At 37.1% G+C, this 12,838-nt stretch overlaps 1 protein-coding gene across 5 annotated transcripts in view; it reads right to left on the minus strand.

Annotated features, from left to right (window-relative positions):
- Window positions 1–12,838, minus strand: part of TXNDC16 (thioredoxin domain containing 16) — a 143,016-nt gene that overhangs the window by 70,532 nt on the left and 59,646 nt on the right. For all 5 annotated transcript variants that reach the window (XM_053224461.1, XM_015080118.3, XM_015080117.3 and 2 more), the window contains exon 10: window positions 272–438. In XM_053224461.1, the coding sequence (XP_053080436.1) occupies window positions 272–438 (167 nt within the window). The remainder of the gene's footprint in view (window positions 1–271; window positions 439–12,838) is intronic.

A 12,838-nucleotide genomic window follows, 5' to 3' on the forward strand; every position in this document is an offset into this window, starting at 1 on the left:
AATTTAGTGACTCTCAGAAAGTGCAGACATAAAGACAGACCAGATTTGCTAGTCTCCATCTTGATCTAGAACTTCATGTTAGCAAAGTTTAAAGGTCTAAATTTTAATCAAGCTACTAATTAACGCACAGAATTTAGCTCAGCGACTGCTTCTAACTATATGACAATTTACTAGAGATTTGAGTTTATTGACAAGTGACTATACTGCCATATTTAAAAAACAGAAAAACAGTGTTTTGCCAAATACAGTGACTATACAATGTTTAAGATACCTTAACAAGAGTAGAACTCCCGCTTTCCCCAGAAGACGCCAAGCAACCCATTCTGCAGTTCTTCTGTCAGCTTCATGTGTCGCTTGCTGACTAACAATAAAAACCAGTGGTAATCCTAGTTGCAGATGAACGGTTGAAACCTGTTGAGGGTCTTCAGCAACTTCAGTCTTCATTTAAAAAGAGAACAAAATGTCTTCACTGTGAGGAAATACGGTTCCAACATTTGGATGTAAACTCTAATTCTTATTAATAAAGTCATGAGTAAGAAAACCAAGTCTGTGAAATAAATCCAACATTAACAGAAATCATCTCAGCATTTCCTGAGGTTAAGCTTCCCAATGTACCTATATAGTTCAAGCATTATAAAACTAACATATTTACAAAGAGTTAAACGTGAAATTACAATGACAAGGAATAAGCATATTATAAAGAAATAAACAAACAAAAAACAATAAATAAAACAGTGTGGTACTGATAAATGAAGAGATATTTCAAATGAAATAGAATAACTAAGGAATAAGTCCTTTCACATAAGAATTAAACATGTAATAAATGACACAGAACCATGAGGAACATCTGAGTTTGGACAGCAGCTTGAACATATACATCTAATTTTACTCCCTCAAAAAGTCCCAGGAAAACTACAGCAGGGAGATTTTTTTAAAAGAGATAAACATACATATGTGAAGAAAAGAGAAAAGGCAAAAAATTTTTGGAAGCTAAAGAACAGAATAATAATGGACTTAGAGTCTAACAAAGCAAACCCATAAGCCATGAGAGAAAGCTAAGAAACAATTCAATTTTAACTGCAGAATCCTACAATTGCTCAAGATCGGTCAGTGCCTGGTATCTCTGGTACTGGGAGAGAAATACTGGAGGGGGAAGTGGCAAAAAGGCTAAAAAATAAGGAGGAGTGGGTAAAAGCTTTGGAGAGAAGTTAGATCCAGAGATTCCTCTCCCTGACTCTAAGAGCTCAGGCAACTGTCCCTCCCTCACACCAGAAGAAATCTGGGGGGGACTTCAGGAAAGCCGAAAGTGTGAATACCACGCCAGAAGAGAGGGGAGTAAGTAACCAAATGCTGAGGCACTCCTAGCTCCCTACCCACTCAGTTCCCAGAATATAGTGGCCAGACTTCTGTCCTTCCAGCAGAAGACTGGAAGATCCTTTTCCAAGAATTGTGAATAACCCCAAGAAAAAATCTGAGTATACTGACATTAGGGTTCATCAAAAAGAAACACCCTATGGAGCTCAGAGTTAACGAGTCTCATCTACATTCTCAGAACTTCCAATCAGCTTTTTAGTTTCATATTCTAACTCACAAACAGATATCCAAGAAGTAACAAACATCTGAGGAAAGCCTCTAACATAAAAGAGACCAGAACAAACAGAAAAATAGAGAACATGGAAAAAATACAGACTATTCAGGAGGAAGGTTCAGAAAACTACTTCTCATAAGCTCAAGGTGATGGGAAGATACTGCATCCATAAAGAAATAAAAAATAAAGTTTAATAAATCTGCCAGAAAGTACAGCAAAAAATGAAAAATGGGAGAGAAAATGTAATAAAGGTGAAGGATTGGTTCAAGAGGTCCAATGTCCAACTAAGAGTCCCAGAAAGAGAGAAGGAAGAAAATAAAAGGGGAGAAATCATCACTGAAATAAACACAAAAGTTTCCTATGACTGAAGGAACATAAACTGCCAGACTGAAAGAGCCCACTGAGTAACCAAAGAGTGGATAAAAGCACATGCACAGGAAGATGTATTCTTGCAAGGTTTGCAATTATTGAGGATTTTTTTTAATCCTAAAAGTTTCTAAAGAGAAACTTTTTTCTCTTTAGAGAAACAGTATTTACCGATGGTAGGCGGAATCCTAAAACGGCCCCCAAGATTCCCAGCATACAAATCTTGTATAATCCCAATTCCTAGGATAGCCATTCCCTTAATTAGGTTACATTATAGAAGACTGTCATAGCACAATGCAGCCAGAGCCCTGCTGGCTCTAAAGGAGGAAGCAGCAATTTTTTGAGAAGACCATGTGGCGAGGACCTGAGAATAGCCTATAGGAGCTGAGAGCAACACCAGCCAACAAGCAGCAGGAAAGTGGAGACATCTTACAACCACATGCAACTGAATTATACCAAAGCTCGAATGGGTAGAACAGCATGAAGGAATAGAAAGACCTGTTTTCTTCTTTGTGTATTTGGAGAACAATAAGTAATTTAGCATTATAAAGTACAAAGGAGGAACAAGCAATAAGGATGGAGATCTAGCAAGGGCCCAAATTATTAAAAACCATTATATCCTCCAAAGAAAGTAGGGCTTTCTTCTGTAAGTAAACTGAAATCATTTAGAAACTGTAAGATGGGTGCCTGTGTTGGTCAGTCAGTTAAGCGTCCAACTCTTGATTTTGGGGCCTAGGTCATGATCTCGCAGTCGTGAGATCGAGCCCCACTTCAGGCTCTGTGTCGAGCATGGAGCTTGCTTAAGAGTCTCTCTCTCCCTCTGCCCCCTCCCCTGCTCACACATGCATGTGCACACACACACTCTCTCTCAAAAAAAAAATATTATAAAAAAATAAACTTGTAAGAAATATTGTAACATGTGTTTAAAAATATTACTCTGACAGCAATAGTGAGTATAAACTCAACATGAGTTAAAAAAAAAAAAAAGGGAGGACTAGAGACTAGATCAGTTACTATTACTAAAATAGGACATGAGAGTTGGTGAAAACTTCAATTAAGGCATTAGCTGTTAGAATGAATTCAAAAGATATCTAGGTTGTAAAATTATAGAGGTGGGGAGATGCAGAAAATGAGAATGATTTCCCAGGTTTCTGTTACTAATGACTAGACAGTAAATTAACAAAGATAATGGAGAAAGAACAGATGGTGGAGAAGGACAACACATTGATGTTGGACATATTGAGCTTAAGGACAGATACAGCTAATTAGTAGTTAGATATACAAGAGATACAGTGTAATTAGTAGTTAGATATATGGGTCAGAAAGTCCAAAGAAAAATTTGACCTGAAAGTTCTGATTATCAAATCAGTGTAGTTAATGCTATAGAAACAGATAAGATCACTTGGAGGGTATATTCTGAGCATCTCTCACTGTGTATATAGAAAAGTACTCTAAAACCTAATGGCTTCAAATAACAAGAATCACTTATTTTGTTCATATATTTGCAAGCTCATCTCTGCTCCATATGGCATTAGCAGGGCGCCTGGACTGGATGCTGGAGGTCGGCTTTAAAGATGGATCATTCATTGGCTAGCAAGCTGATGCTGACTATAGGAGCTCAGCCATCGCTGTGCACTAGGGGCCTCAATTCCTCTTCACTAGAATTTCTCCTCAGATTTAATGTCACAGCATGGTACCTGGGTTTCAAGAATGAGTACCAAAAAGAACAAAGGAGAAGCACAAGGCATTTTGTGACATATAGCCTCAGGAGTTACACATCATCACTTCAGCCCCATTCCACTGGTGAAGGCAGTCACAGAGGCCCAACCAGTGTCAAGGAGAAGGGCACAGACTCCACTGGATAGGCACAGTGATAATCACTTATCCAAGATAAGTGATTAGCTTATGGATAAGGAGATGCTTATGGAATGGGAGATATTGTTATTTCCATCTTTGGAATATACAATCAAAGTCTGATGGGATAGGGCTTTGGAGGTCTTGGAGAGAGGAACCAGTGTATTTTGCAAGTAGGAGAGATGTGAATTGTTATGGTCAGTAGTCTACCCTCTGGCTGTAACAATTCACACCTCCCCCCACCCATATGCAAAACACACTTATCTCAAAGATTCTCAGGCTTCATCCCATCAGACTTTTGAGGATCAATGCAAAGTCTAAGATCTCATCCTCTACATTCAGGTCCAGGTGTTGATGAAGTTCTTCTAGTGTGGTCCCAAGGACAGAGGACCTTCAGAACTGTTCTCAATCTGAAGACCTATGAACTAAAGAGATAAATTATTTGTCCCTAATACATACTCAACAATGACTGAGCAGGCACGGGATGAGGGCTACATACACTCCTGTTTCAAAGGAGAGAAAAAGGAGGCACACAGAAGTCATTAGGGCACAGGGTTCTTTTTAGTCCATCCAAGTACATGTTGCCAGTTAATTGATTATGGCTCAGTCCTACTCCCTAAGGGTTGTTCTCTGAGGCTTTTAATGATAAACTCTGGGCCCTCTGTCCCCCAGCTCATCCTTTCTTTTTTTTTTTTCAATATATGAAATTTATTGTCAAATTGGTTTCCATACAACACCCAGTGCTCATCCCAAAAGGTGCCCTCCTTAATACCCATCACCCACCCTCCCCGCCTTCCCACCCCCCATCAACCCTCAGTTTGTTCTGTTTTTAAGAGTCTCTTATGCTTTGGCTCTCTCCCACTCTAGTCTTTTTTTTTTTTTCCTTCCCCTCCCCCATGGGTTTCTGTTAACTTTCTCAGGATCCACATAAGAGTGAAACCATATGGTATCTGTCTTTCTCTGTATGGCTTATTTCACTTAGCATAACACTTTCCAGTTCCATCCACGTTGCTACAAAGGGCCATATTTCATTCTTTCTCATTGCCACGTAGTACTCCATTGTGTATATAAACCACAATTTCTTTATCCATTCATCAGTTGATGGACATTTAGGCTCCTTCCATAATTTGGCTATTGTTGAGAGTGCTGCTATAAACATTGGGATACAAGTGCCCCTATGCATCAGTACTCCTGTATCCCTTGGGTAAATTCCTAGCGGTGCTACTGCTTGGTCATAGGGTAGGTCTATTTTTAATTTTTTGAGGAACCTCCACACTGTTTTCCAGAATGCCCAGCTCATCCTTTCTAGTTTACAAAAAAAAGGTGCTGTGTTTGCAGCTGAGTAGATTTCTCAGCCTGTTCCTGCTGATAGAAATTTGGGGATCCAAAGAACTCTTCATTTTGTGCTGTTTCTGTGCTGTGCTGTGTCCCTTTCTGTATAAGCTGGTGTAATTCTTTTAAAAACTTGTAGTTTCATGGGGCGCCTGGGTGGCTCAGTTGGTTAAGCGGCTGACTTCGGCTCAGGTCGTGATCTCGCGGTCCGTGGGTTTGGGCCCCGCGTCGGGCTCTGTGCTGACAGCTCAGAGCCTGGAGCCTGTTTCAGATTCTGTGTCTCCCTCTCTCTGACCCTCCCCCGTTCATGCTCTGTCTCTCTCTGTCTCAAAAATGAATAAACGTTAAAAAAAAAATTTTAAAAACTTTTAGTTTCTTAATCATAAAAGCTAATAATCCATTCCATTAGACAAAAGGCAAAATCAAAAAAGTCCTTGATAGATAGAAAAAGTAACAGATTATTACCATAAAAATTGCAATTAGTAATTTTATATATCCATAAAAATACTATGTACTTTATGTAAAATATTATAGTAATATATATTTTAGAAAACAGTATAATATATATTTTATATAAAATACATAAATGTTTTATAGTTGATATTTTTATAAAATATTTTGTATTTTTTATAAAATATTTTATGTATTTTATGTAAAAATATATAAATTGTTAAAAGAGAACATACAAAAGTAACAAAACACTCCTGTATTGGGGGGATTACCAATATTTTTCTAAAATTCGTATGTTACTATTAAATTACTTAGAAATTAATTTTCAAAAAAAGGATATAAAGGCAAAATGGATTGTAAGAGATGCTATGAGGGGCGCCTGGGTGGCTCAGTCGATTGAGCATCCGACTTCGGCTCAGGTCATGATCTCACAGTCCGTGAGTTCGAGCCCCGCGTCGGGCTCTGTGCTGACAGCTCAGAGCCTGGAGCCTGCTTCCGATTCTGTGTCTCCCTCTCTCTCTGACCCTCCCCCATTCATGCTCTGTCTCTCTCTGTCTCAAAAATAAATAAACATTAAAAAAAAAAAAGATGCTATGAACTACTATACACCTATACCTTGGATAAACTAGAAGATGTGGATAAATTCCCAGACACATACAACTTACTAAGACTGAATATGTAGAAATAGAAAATCTGAACAGACATATAACAAGGAGATTGAATCAGTAATCAAAAACCTCCCAACAAAGAAAAGCCCAGGCCCAGATGGCTTCACTGAAGAATTCTATCAAACATTAAAGAAGAATTAATGCAAATCCTTCACAAACTCTTCCCAAAAAGAGAACACTTCCAAACTCACTGTAGGAGGCCAACTACTTTGATACCAAAGCCAGGCAAGATACTGCAAGGAAACTGCAAGAAAATATCCCTGACGAATACTGATGCAAATATCCTCAACAAAGTACTTGTAAACTGAATTCAACAGCACATTAAAAAAACTAAACCCATTAGCCAGTAGAATTTATCCCTGGGATGAAGGATGGTTCAAAATCAATCCATGTAATATACTACATTAGGAGGACAAAGGACAAAAATCACAAGATCATCTCAACTGATGAAGAAAAAGTATTTGATCAAATTTAACAGTCTTTCATGACAAAAACATTCAACAAACTAAGAAGAGAAGATTACCTCAACATAATAAATGTTATATATGAAAAGCCCACAGCTAAAATCAGACTCAACAGTGACAAACTGACAGCTTTTCCTCTAAGATCAGGAACAAAGCAATGATGCCCACTCTTGCCACTTCTGTTTAACATAGTAATTAGTTAACAGAGCAATGAGGCAAATCAATCAATCAATCAATCAATCAATAATAAATAGCATACAATTAAAAAAGAAAAAGCAAAATTATCTCTGTAGACAGATGACATGATCTTCTATGCAGAAAACCCTAAAGATTCCACAAAAAGTACTGTCCAAACTAATGAATGAATTCAACAAGTTGCAGGATATAAAATCAACACTGAGAAATCAGTTGTGTTTCTATGCACTAACAAGGAGCTATCCAAAAAGGAAACTAAGAAAATAATCCCATTTATAATAGCATCAAAAAGAATAAAATACTTAGGAATAAGTTTAACCAAGAAAGCAAAAGACTTATACACTGAAAACTATAAAACATTGCTAGAAGAAATTAAAGAAGATGCAAATAAACGTAAAGACATCCCAATCATGTTCGTGGGCTAGATTTAATATTGTTAAAATGTCCATACTACCCAAAGTCATCTACAAATTCAATGCAATCCTTATCAAAATCCCAATAGCATTTTTACAGAAACAGAAAAAAAAAAATCCTAAAATTCATGTGGAATCTCAAGGGACACCAAATAGCCAAAAAAATCTTAAGAAAGAATAAAGCTGGAGGCCTCACAACTCCTGATTTCAAAACATACTGCATTTAAACACAGACCAATAGAACAGAAGAGAGAGCCCAGAAATAAGCTCTTGCATACATGGTCAAATGATCTTTGACAAGGGAACCAAGGCTATTCAGTGGGTAAAAGAAAGTCTCTTCAACAAATGGTGCTGGGAAAACTAGATATCCACATGCAAAAGAATTAAGAAATTTTCATCTTATACCCATACAAAAATAACTCAAGATGAACTAGCAACCTAAATGAAACTATAAAACTCCTAGAAGAAAATGTAGGGGAAAGCCTTATGACACTAGAACACAAATGATTTCTTGGAAATGACATCACAGGCACAGGCAACAAAAGCAAAAATAGACAAATAGAACTACATCAAACTTAAACACGTCTGCACTGTGGGACGAAATAATAAAAAAGGGAGAAAATACTGCAAGCCATTATCAGATAAGGGGTTAATATCCAGAATAAAGAACTGCAACTTAACAACAACAACAAAATAACAACTTAAAAAAGGGCAAAGGACTGGAATAGACATTTCTCCAAAGAAGATATACAAATGACCAACACGCATATGAAAAACTTAACTGATCATCGGGGATATGCAAAGTAAAACCACAGTGAGATTATCAAAACCATTAGAATGGCTAATATTAAAACAACAATAACAGAAAATAACAAGAATTGGCAAGGATGCGGAGAGATTAAAAACTCTTGCACACAGTTGGTGGGCATGTAAAATGATGCAGCCACTATATAGAAAAGTATAAAGTTTGCTCAAAAAATTAAAAACAGAACTACCATATGATCCAGCAAGTTCATTTCTGGTATATATCCAAAAGAATTAAAAGCAAGATCTCAAAGAGAGATTTGCAAACCCATCTTCACTGCAGCATTATTCACAATGGCCAAGATGTGGAAGCAACCTACTCATCAATGATAAATCAATAAATCAAATGTTATACATAACACCTCAAGAAGGGAGGTGGGTGTGGGGATGGGTTAAATAGGTGATGGGGATTAAGGAGTATACTTGTTGTGATAAACACCAAGTGATGTATGGAAGTGTTGAATCACTATATTGTACACCTGAAACTAATATTACATTGTATGTTAACTAACTAGAATGTAAATAAAAAGTTTTTTTTAAGAATGCCAATATTCACAACATAGAAAAAAAGAAGGTAATCCTGACAAATACTACAACATGGATGAACCTTGAGGACATTATGCTAAGTGAAATAAGCCAATTACAAAAAGACAAATACTACATGATTCCACTTATATGAGGTCTCTAAAGTAATCCAATTCATAGAAACAGAAAGCAGAATGATTGCCAAGGCTGGAGAGATGGGGAAATGGGGAGCTGCTTCTCAATGGGTACAGAGTTTCATTCATTCAAGATGAAAAAGTTCTAGAGATCTGTTGTACAACAATATGCATAGAGTCAACAATACTGTTTTATACACTTATAAGAGGGTAAATTTATGTTATGTATTTTTTGCCACAATAAAAAAAAGGAAATGAGGCAATAATGAAAGGAGCCAACACCCTGCTATATATAATGCTGCACACTGCCACATGAGTCTTCAAGGAATAAGAGAAGCTAAATGAACAAACCATAATAGCATCCTTCTAATTACCTACAGAAAAGAGTAGGTTTAACTTAATTCAAGTGTCTTGAATCTGAGACAGAGAGCTTTCTCAGATGCACAAACAAAAAAATTAACATTTTCAGATAAATTATACTACATTTTTATCTGTTTTTAAACATTTTATCAGATATTTGGACTTGAAGAGTCTCCTTGGTATCCAGATAAAAGCTTTATTTCTATATACCAGAATAAATTGAATCCAATATAGAGAAACCCATCAGCACCTAAAATGTTTTTGGTATTAGCCAACAGGACAATAACCAAATCATCTTCCTATCTATCTTCAACATTGGGAACCTTAAGAAGGCATCTAGGTAACCTCATACCTGCCAGAATGTCTCTTAACCAATTCAAGATTGAAACCCACTTAAAAATTCTATGTTCAAGATTTATTTTCAGTTTGTGAGGATTAAAATGACATGCCCACAACCTGATTATAAGACATAGTTGTGTTATATATCTACAATTAAGTATACAAGCACTCTATTTTCTTAATACACACACACACACACACTCCCAATATTCACCTATTTTCATATGCTTAGAAGTGAAATAATAATGTCAATCATTGCAATGATCAAGCACACAAAAAGTCTGCAAAAAAGTCCAAATCCCAGTTTATAATTTTATTAATGTTTACAGATAATGTAAACACATGAATTATCTCATATTCTGGACCCACAAGCCTAGGCTAGTTTACAAGACACCTTACTAATCATACAAAACCTAACTATGATTGAACCCCAAAAGCCTGTGTATAGATTAATGTGGAAGACAATAAAGGAGGAATGGTTAAGAGAAATGTGAGAGGGGAGGATGAGCATCAGTGGGGTTGTGAGAAAATAAGAACAAAGTAAGAAACACTACCAAAGTAAACTACTACTAAGTCTTATTGTTAAGAACTTGTAAGAAGTAATTAAATTTAGGTACTAACTTCAAGGACGTCTCTACTGCCACCCCCATCCCCTGTTCTAGCTTACTATACCATCAAAAGGCATAAACCAGGTACATCAAATCTTGTTCTACGAGGTGTTTTCTGTCAGTGTTTGGCCTTTGTTTTTTAACCTCCAGTGTTTTCTCCAAGAACAAAAACAACCTCAAATACTGATGTAGCCAAATGTTTAAAATACCAAATTGGAAAAGTGACCAAACTAGCTCAGAACCCTTTATCATCTTCCCATTCCTGCAAGGGTAAGCTTTAGCCATCCCACCAAGAGTCTCAGGGAACCTTACATCAAGGCTTGTCTCCCTTTTCTGTACTTTGCATTCATTTGCTCTGTTCTGATGGGGACAAATCCACTAATCTGTGCTTTTGGACTGCCAAGGCTTTCTAGGCTGACACCAAGGTTTAGAGTTTAGAGGTTAAGAGTCTCTTATGGTTTGCCTCCCTCTCTGTAACTATTTTTTTTCTTCCCCCATGGTCTTCTGTTGTTTCTCAAATTCCACAAATGAGTGAAAACATATGAAATCTGTCTTTCTCTGACTGACTTATTTCACTTAGCATAATACCCTCCAGTTCCATCCATGTTGTTGCATATGGCAAGATTTCTTTTTTTTCATCGCTGAATAGTATTCCATTGTATATATACCTCATCTTCTTTATCCATTCATCAGTTGATGGACATTTGAGCTCTTTCCATAATTTGGCTATTGTTGATAGCGCTGCTATAAACATTGGGGTATATGTGCTCCTATGAATCAGCATTTTTGTATCCTTTGGATACAATAGCACTAGTAGTGCTAATGCTGGGTTGTAAGGTAATTCTTTTTTTTTTTAAGTTTATTTATTTTGAGAGAGAGTGAGTGGGGGAGGGGCAGAGAAAGAGGGAGAGAGAGAATCCCAAGCAGGCTCCACACTGTCAGCGTGCAGATCCTGATGCAGGGCTTGAACTTACAAACCACAACATCATGACCTGAGCCAAAGTCAAGAGTTGGACGCTTAACCAACTGAGCCACACAGGCTGCCCTTAGGGTAATTCTATTTTTGATTTTTTGAGGAACTTCCGCACTGTTTTCCAGAGTGCCTGTACCAGGAAACAAACTCCATTTTAGAAGACCTTGGATTGACTAGTATTACTAATAATTACTATTGGGTGAATAGTGGCTTGGAGCAGGGGCACCTGCTCTGCACAGTTCTAGGAGTGCCATTTACCTTGTTCTTTCTAGAATGTATGTTTCAGGAGCTGCCATTCACATATAATACAAATGGTGTACATGGCATCGTGCTTTCAAGGAAGGCCACATTTCACTGAATACCAAGTCATTATGAAATCTTCAGAGTTTTTGTTTTTTAATGTCAAAACTAGCATTACAGGGGCACCTGGATGGCTCAGTCGGTTGAGCATCTGACTTCGGCTCAGGTCATGATCTCACGGTCTGTGAGTTCAAGCACATCAGGCTCTGTGCTGACAGCTCAGAGCCTGGAGCCTGTTTCAGATTCTGTGTCTCCCTCTCTCTCTGCCCCTCCCCGGCTCATGCTGTGTATGTTTGTGTCTCAAAAATAAACATTAAAAAAAAATTTAAGAACTAACTTTCCATAATTTCTGATAAGTACATATAGTAAAGTGAAGTAACACCAGAGAATTGCCCTCCTCATTATCTATCTTTAAAAAAAAAAACCAGTTTTAAAACATAGCAAAACAAAACTAATAAGCAGAAACTTTAGGAATGGGACTTCAAGCCAGAATGTGGTAGTCAAAAAAGGAAATGCATATTTTTAGTAAAACTTGGGATTAGTTCTAGTCCTGCCTCAAAGAGCAAAAGTAGTACTGGTGAGTAGACAAAATCCTGAGAATTCTTAGTAATATTTCTGCATTGGGTAAGAAGGAAAGGAGTCTAGAGAGAACTGAGGCTTGTGAACAACTGAACGTGAGCTGGTGTCTTTCTCAGGGTTCTATGCTGAAATGGAAGATAAAACAAATTCAGGGGATATTCTCTCCAAGGAAGTAAGAAATATGCCCCCTCTGCCATGTGAAAGGAAAGGAAAAAGATTTATATACTGCTTTAAAAAAAAATATTTGAAGGCAAAATCCAACCAAACAAAAACTGACTCAAAATAAACTCTGGAATGAAGCCAGTAAAACTGGGGCTGATAAACTCTGAATCTATTTAAATGTAGAAGAAAAGCTTTTATAAGAGGAGGGAATTATAGTTACAAAATAAAATACAAGTATTACAAACCTTAATAATTAAAAATAACATAAAACTAACAAAAATCAGAGGGGTAAGAGGAGGGCCGCCTGGGTGGCTCAGTCGGTTAAGTGTCTGACTTGGGCTCAGATCATGATCTCACAGTTCGTGGGTTCAAGCCCCACGTGGGGCTCTGTGCTGACACCTCAGATCCTGAAGCCTGCTTCAGATTCTGTGTCTCCCTCTCTCTCTGCCCCTCCCCCACTGGCACTCTCTCTCTTAAAAATAAATAAACATTAAAAAAATGAAAGAAGGGTAAGAGGAGCTAAGATGGAAATAAATAAATGGTAAGATGGAGCTAAGATCAATAAATAAATTGATTTTCTCATTTTTCACAGCAAAAAGTACATCAATTCTATCTAAAATGAAAATGTGTAGTTTTTTTAAAAAAATAATTAATTTCTTAATGTTTTTCATAATCATTTTCAACATTCAAAACATTTCCTAAAGAGCCCACAAATGAACAAATG

This window comes from Acinonyx jubatus, chromosome B3 (assembly GCF_027475565.1).
Source record: "Acinonyx jubatus isolate Ajub_Pintada_27869175 chromosome B3, VMU_Ajub_asm_v1.0, whole genome shotgun sequence".
Taxonomy (NCBI): domain Eukaryota; kingdom Metazoa; phylum Chordata; class Mammalia; order Carnivora; family Felidae; genus Acinonyx; species Acinonyx jubatus.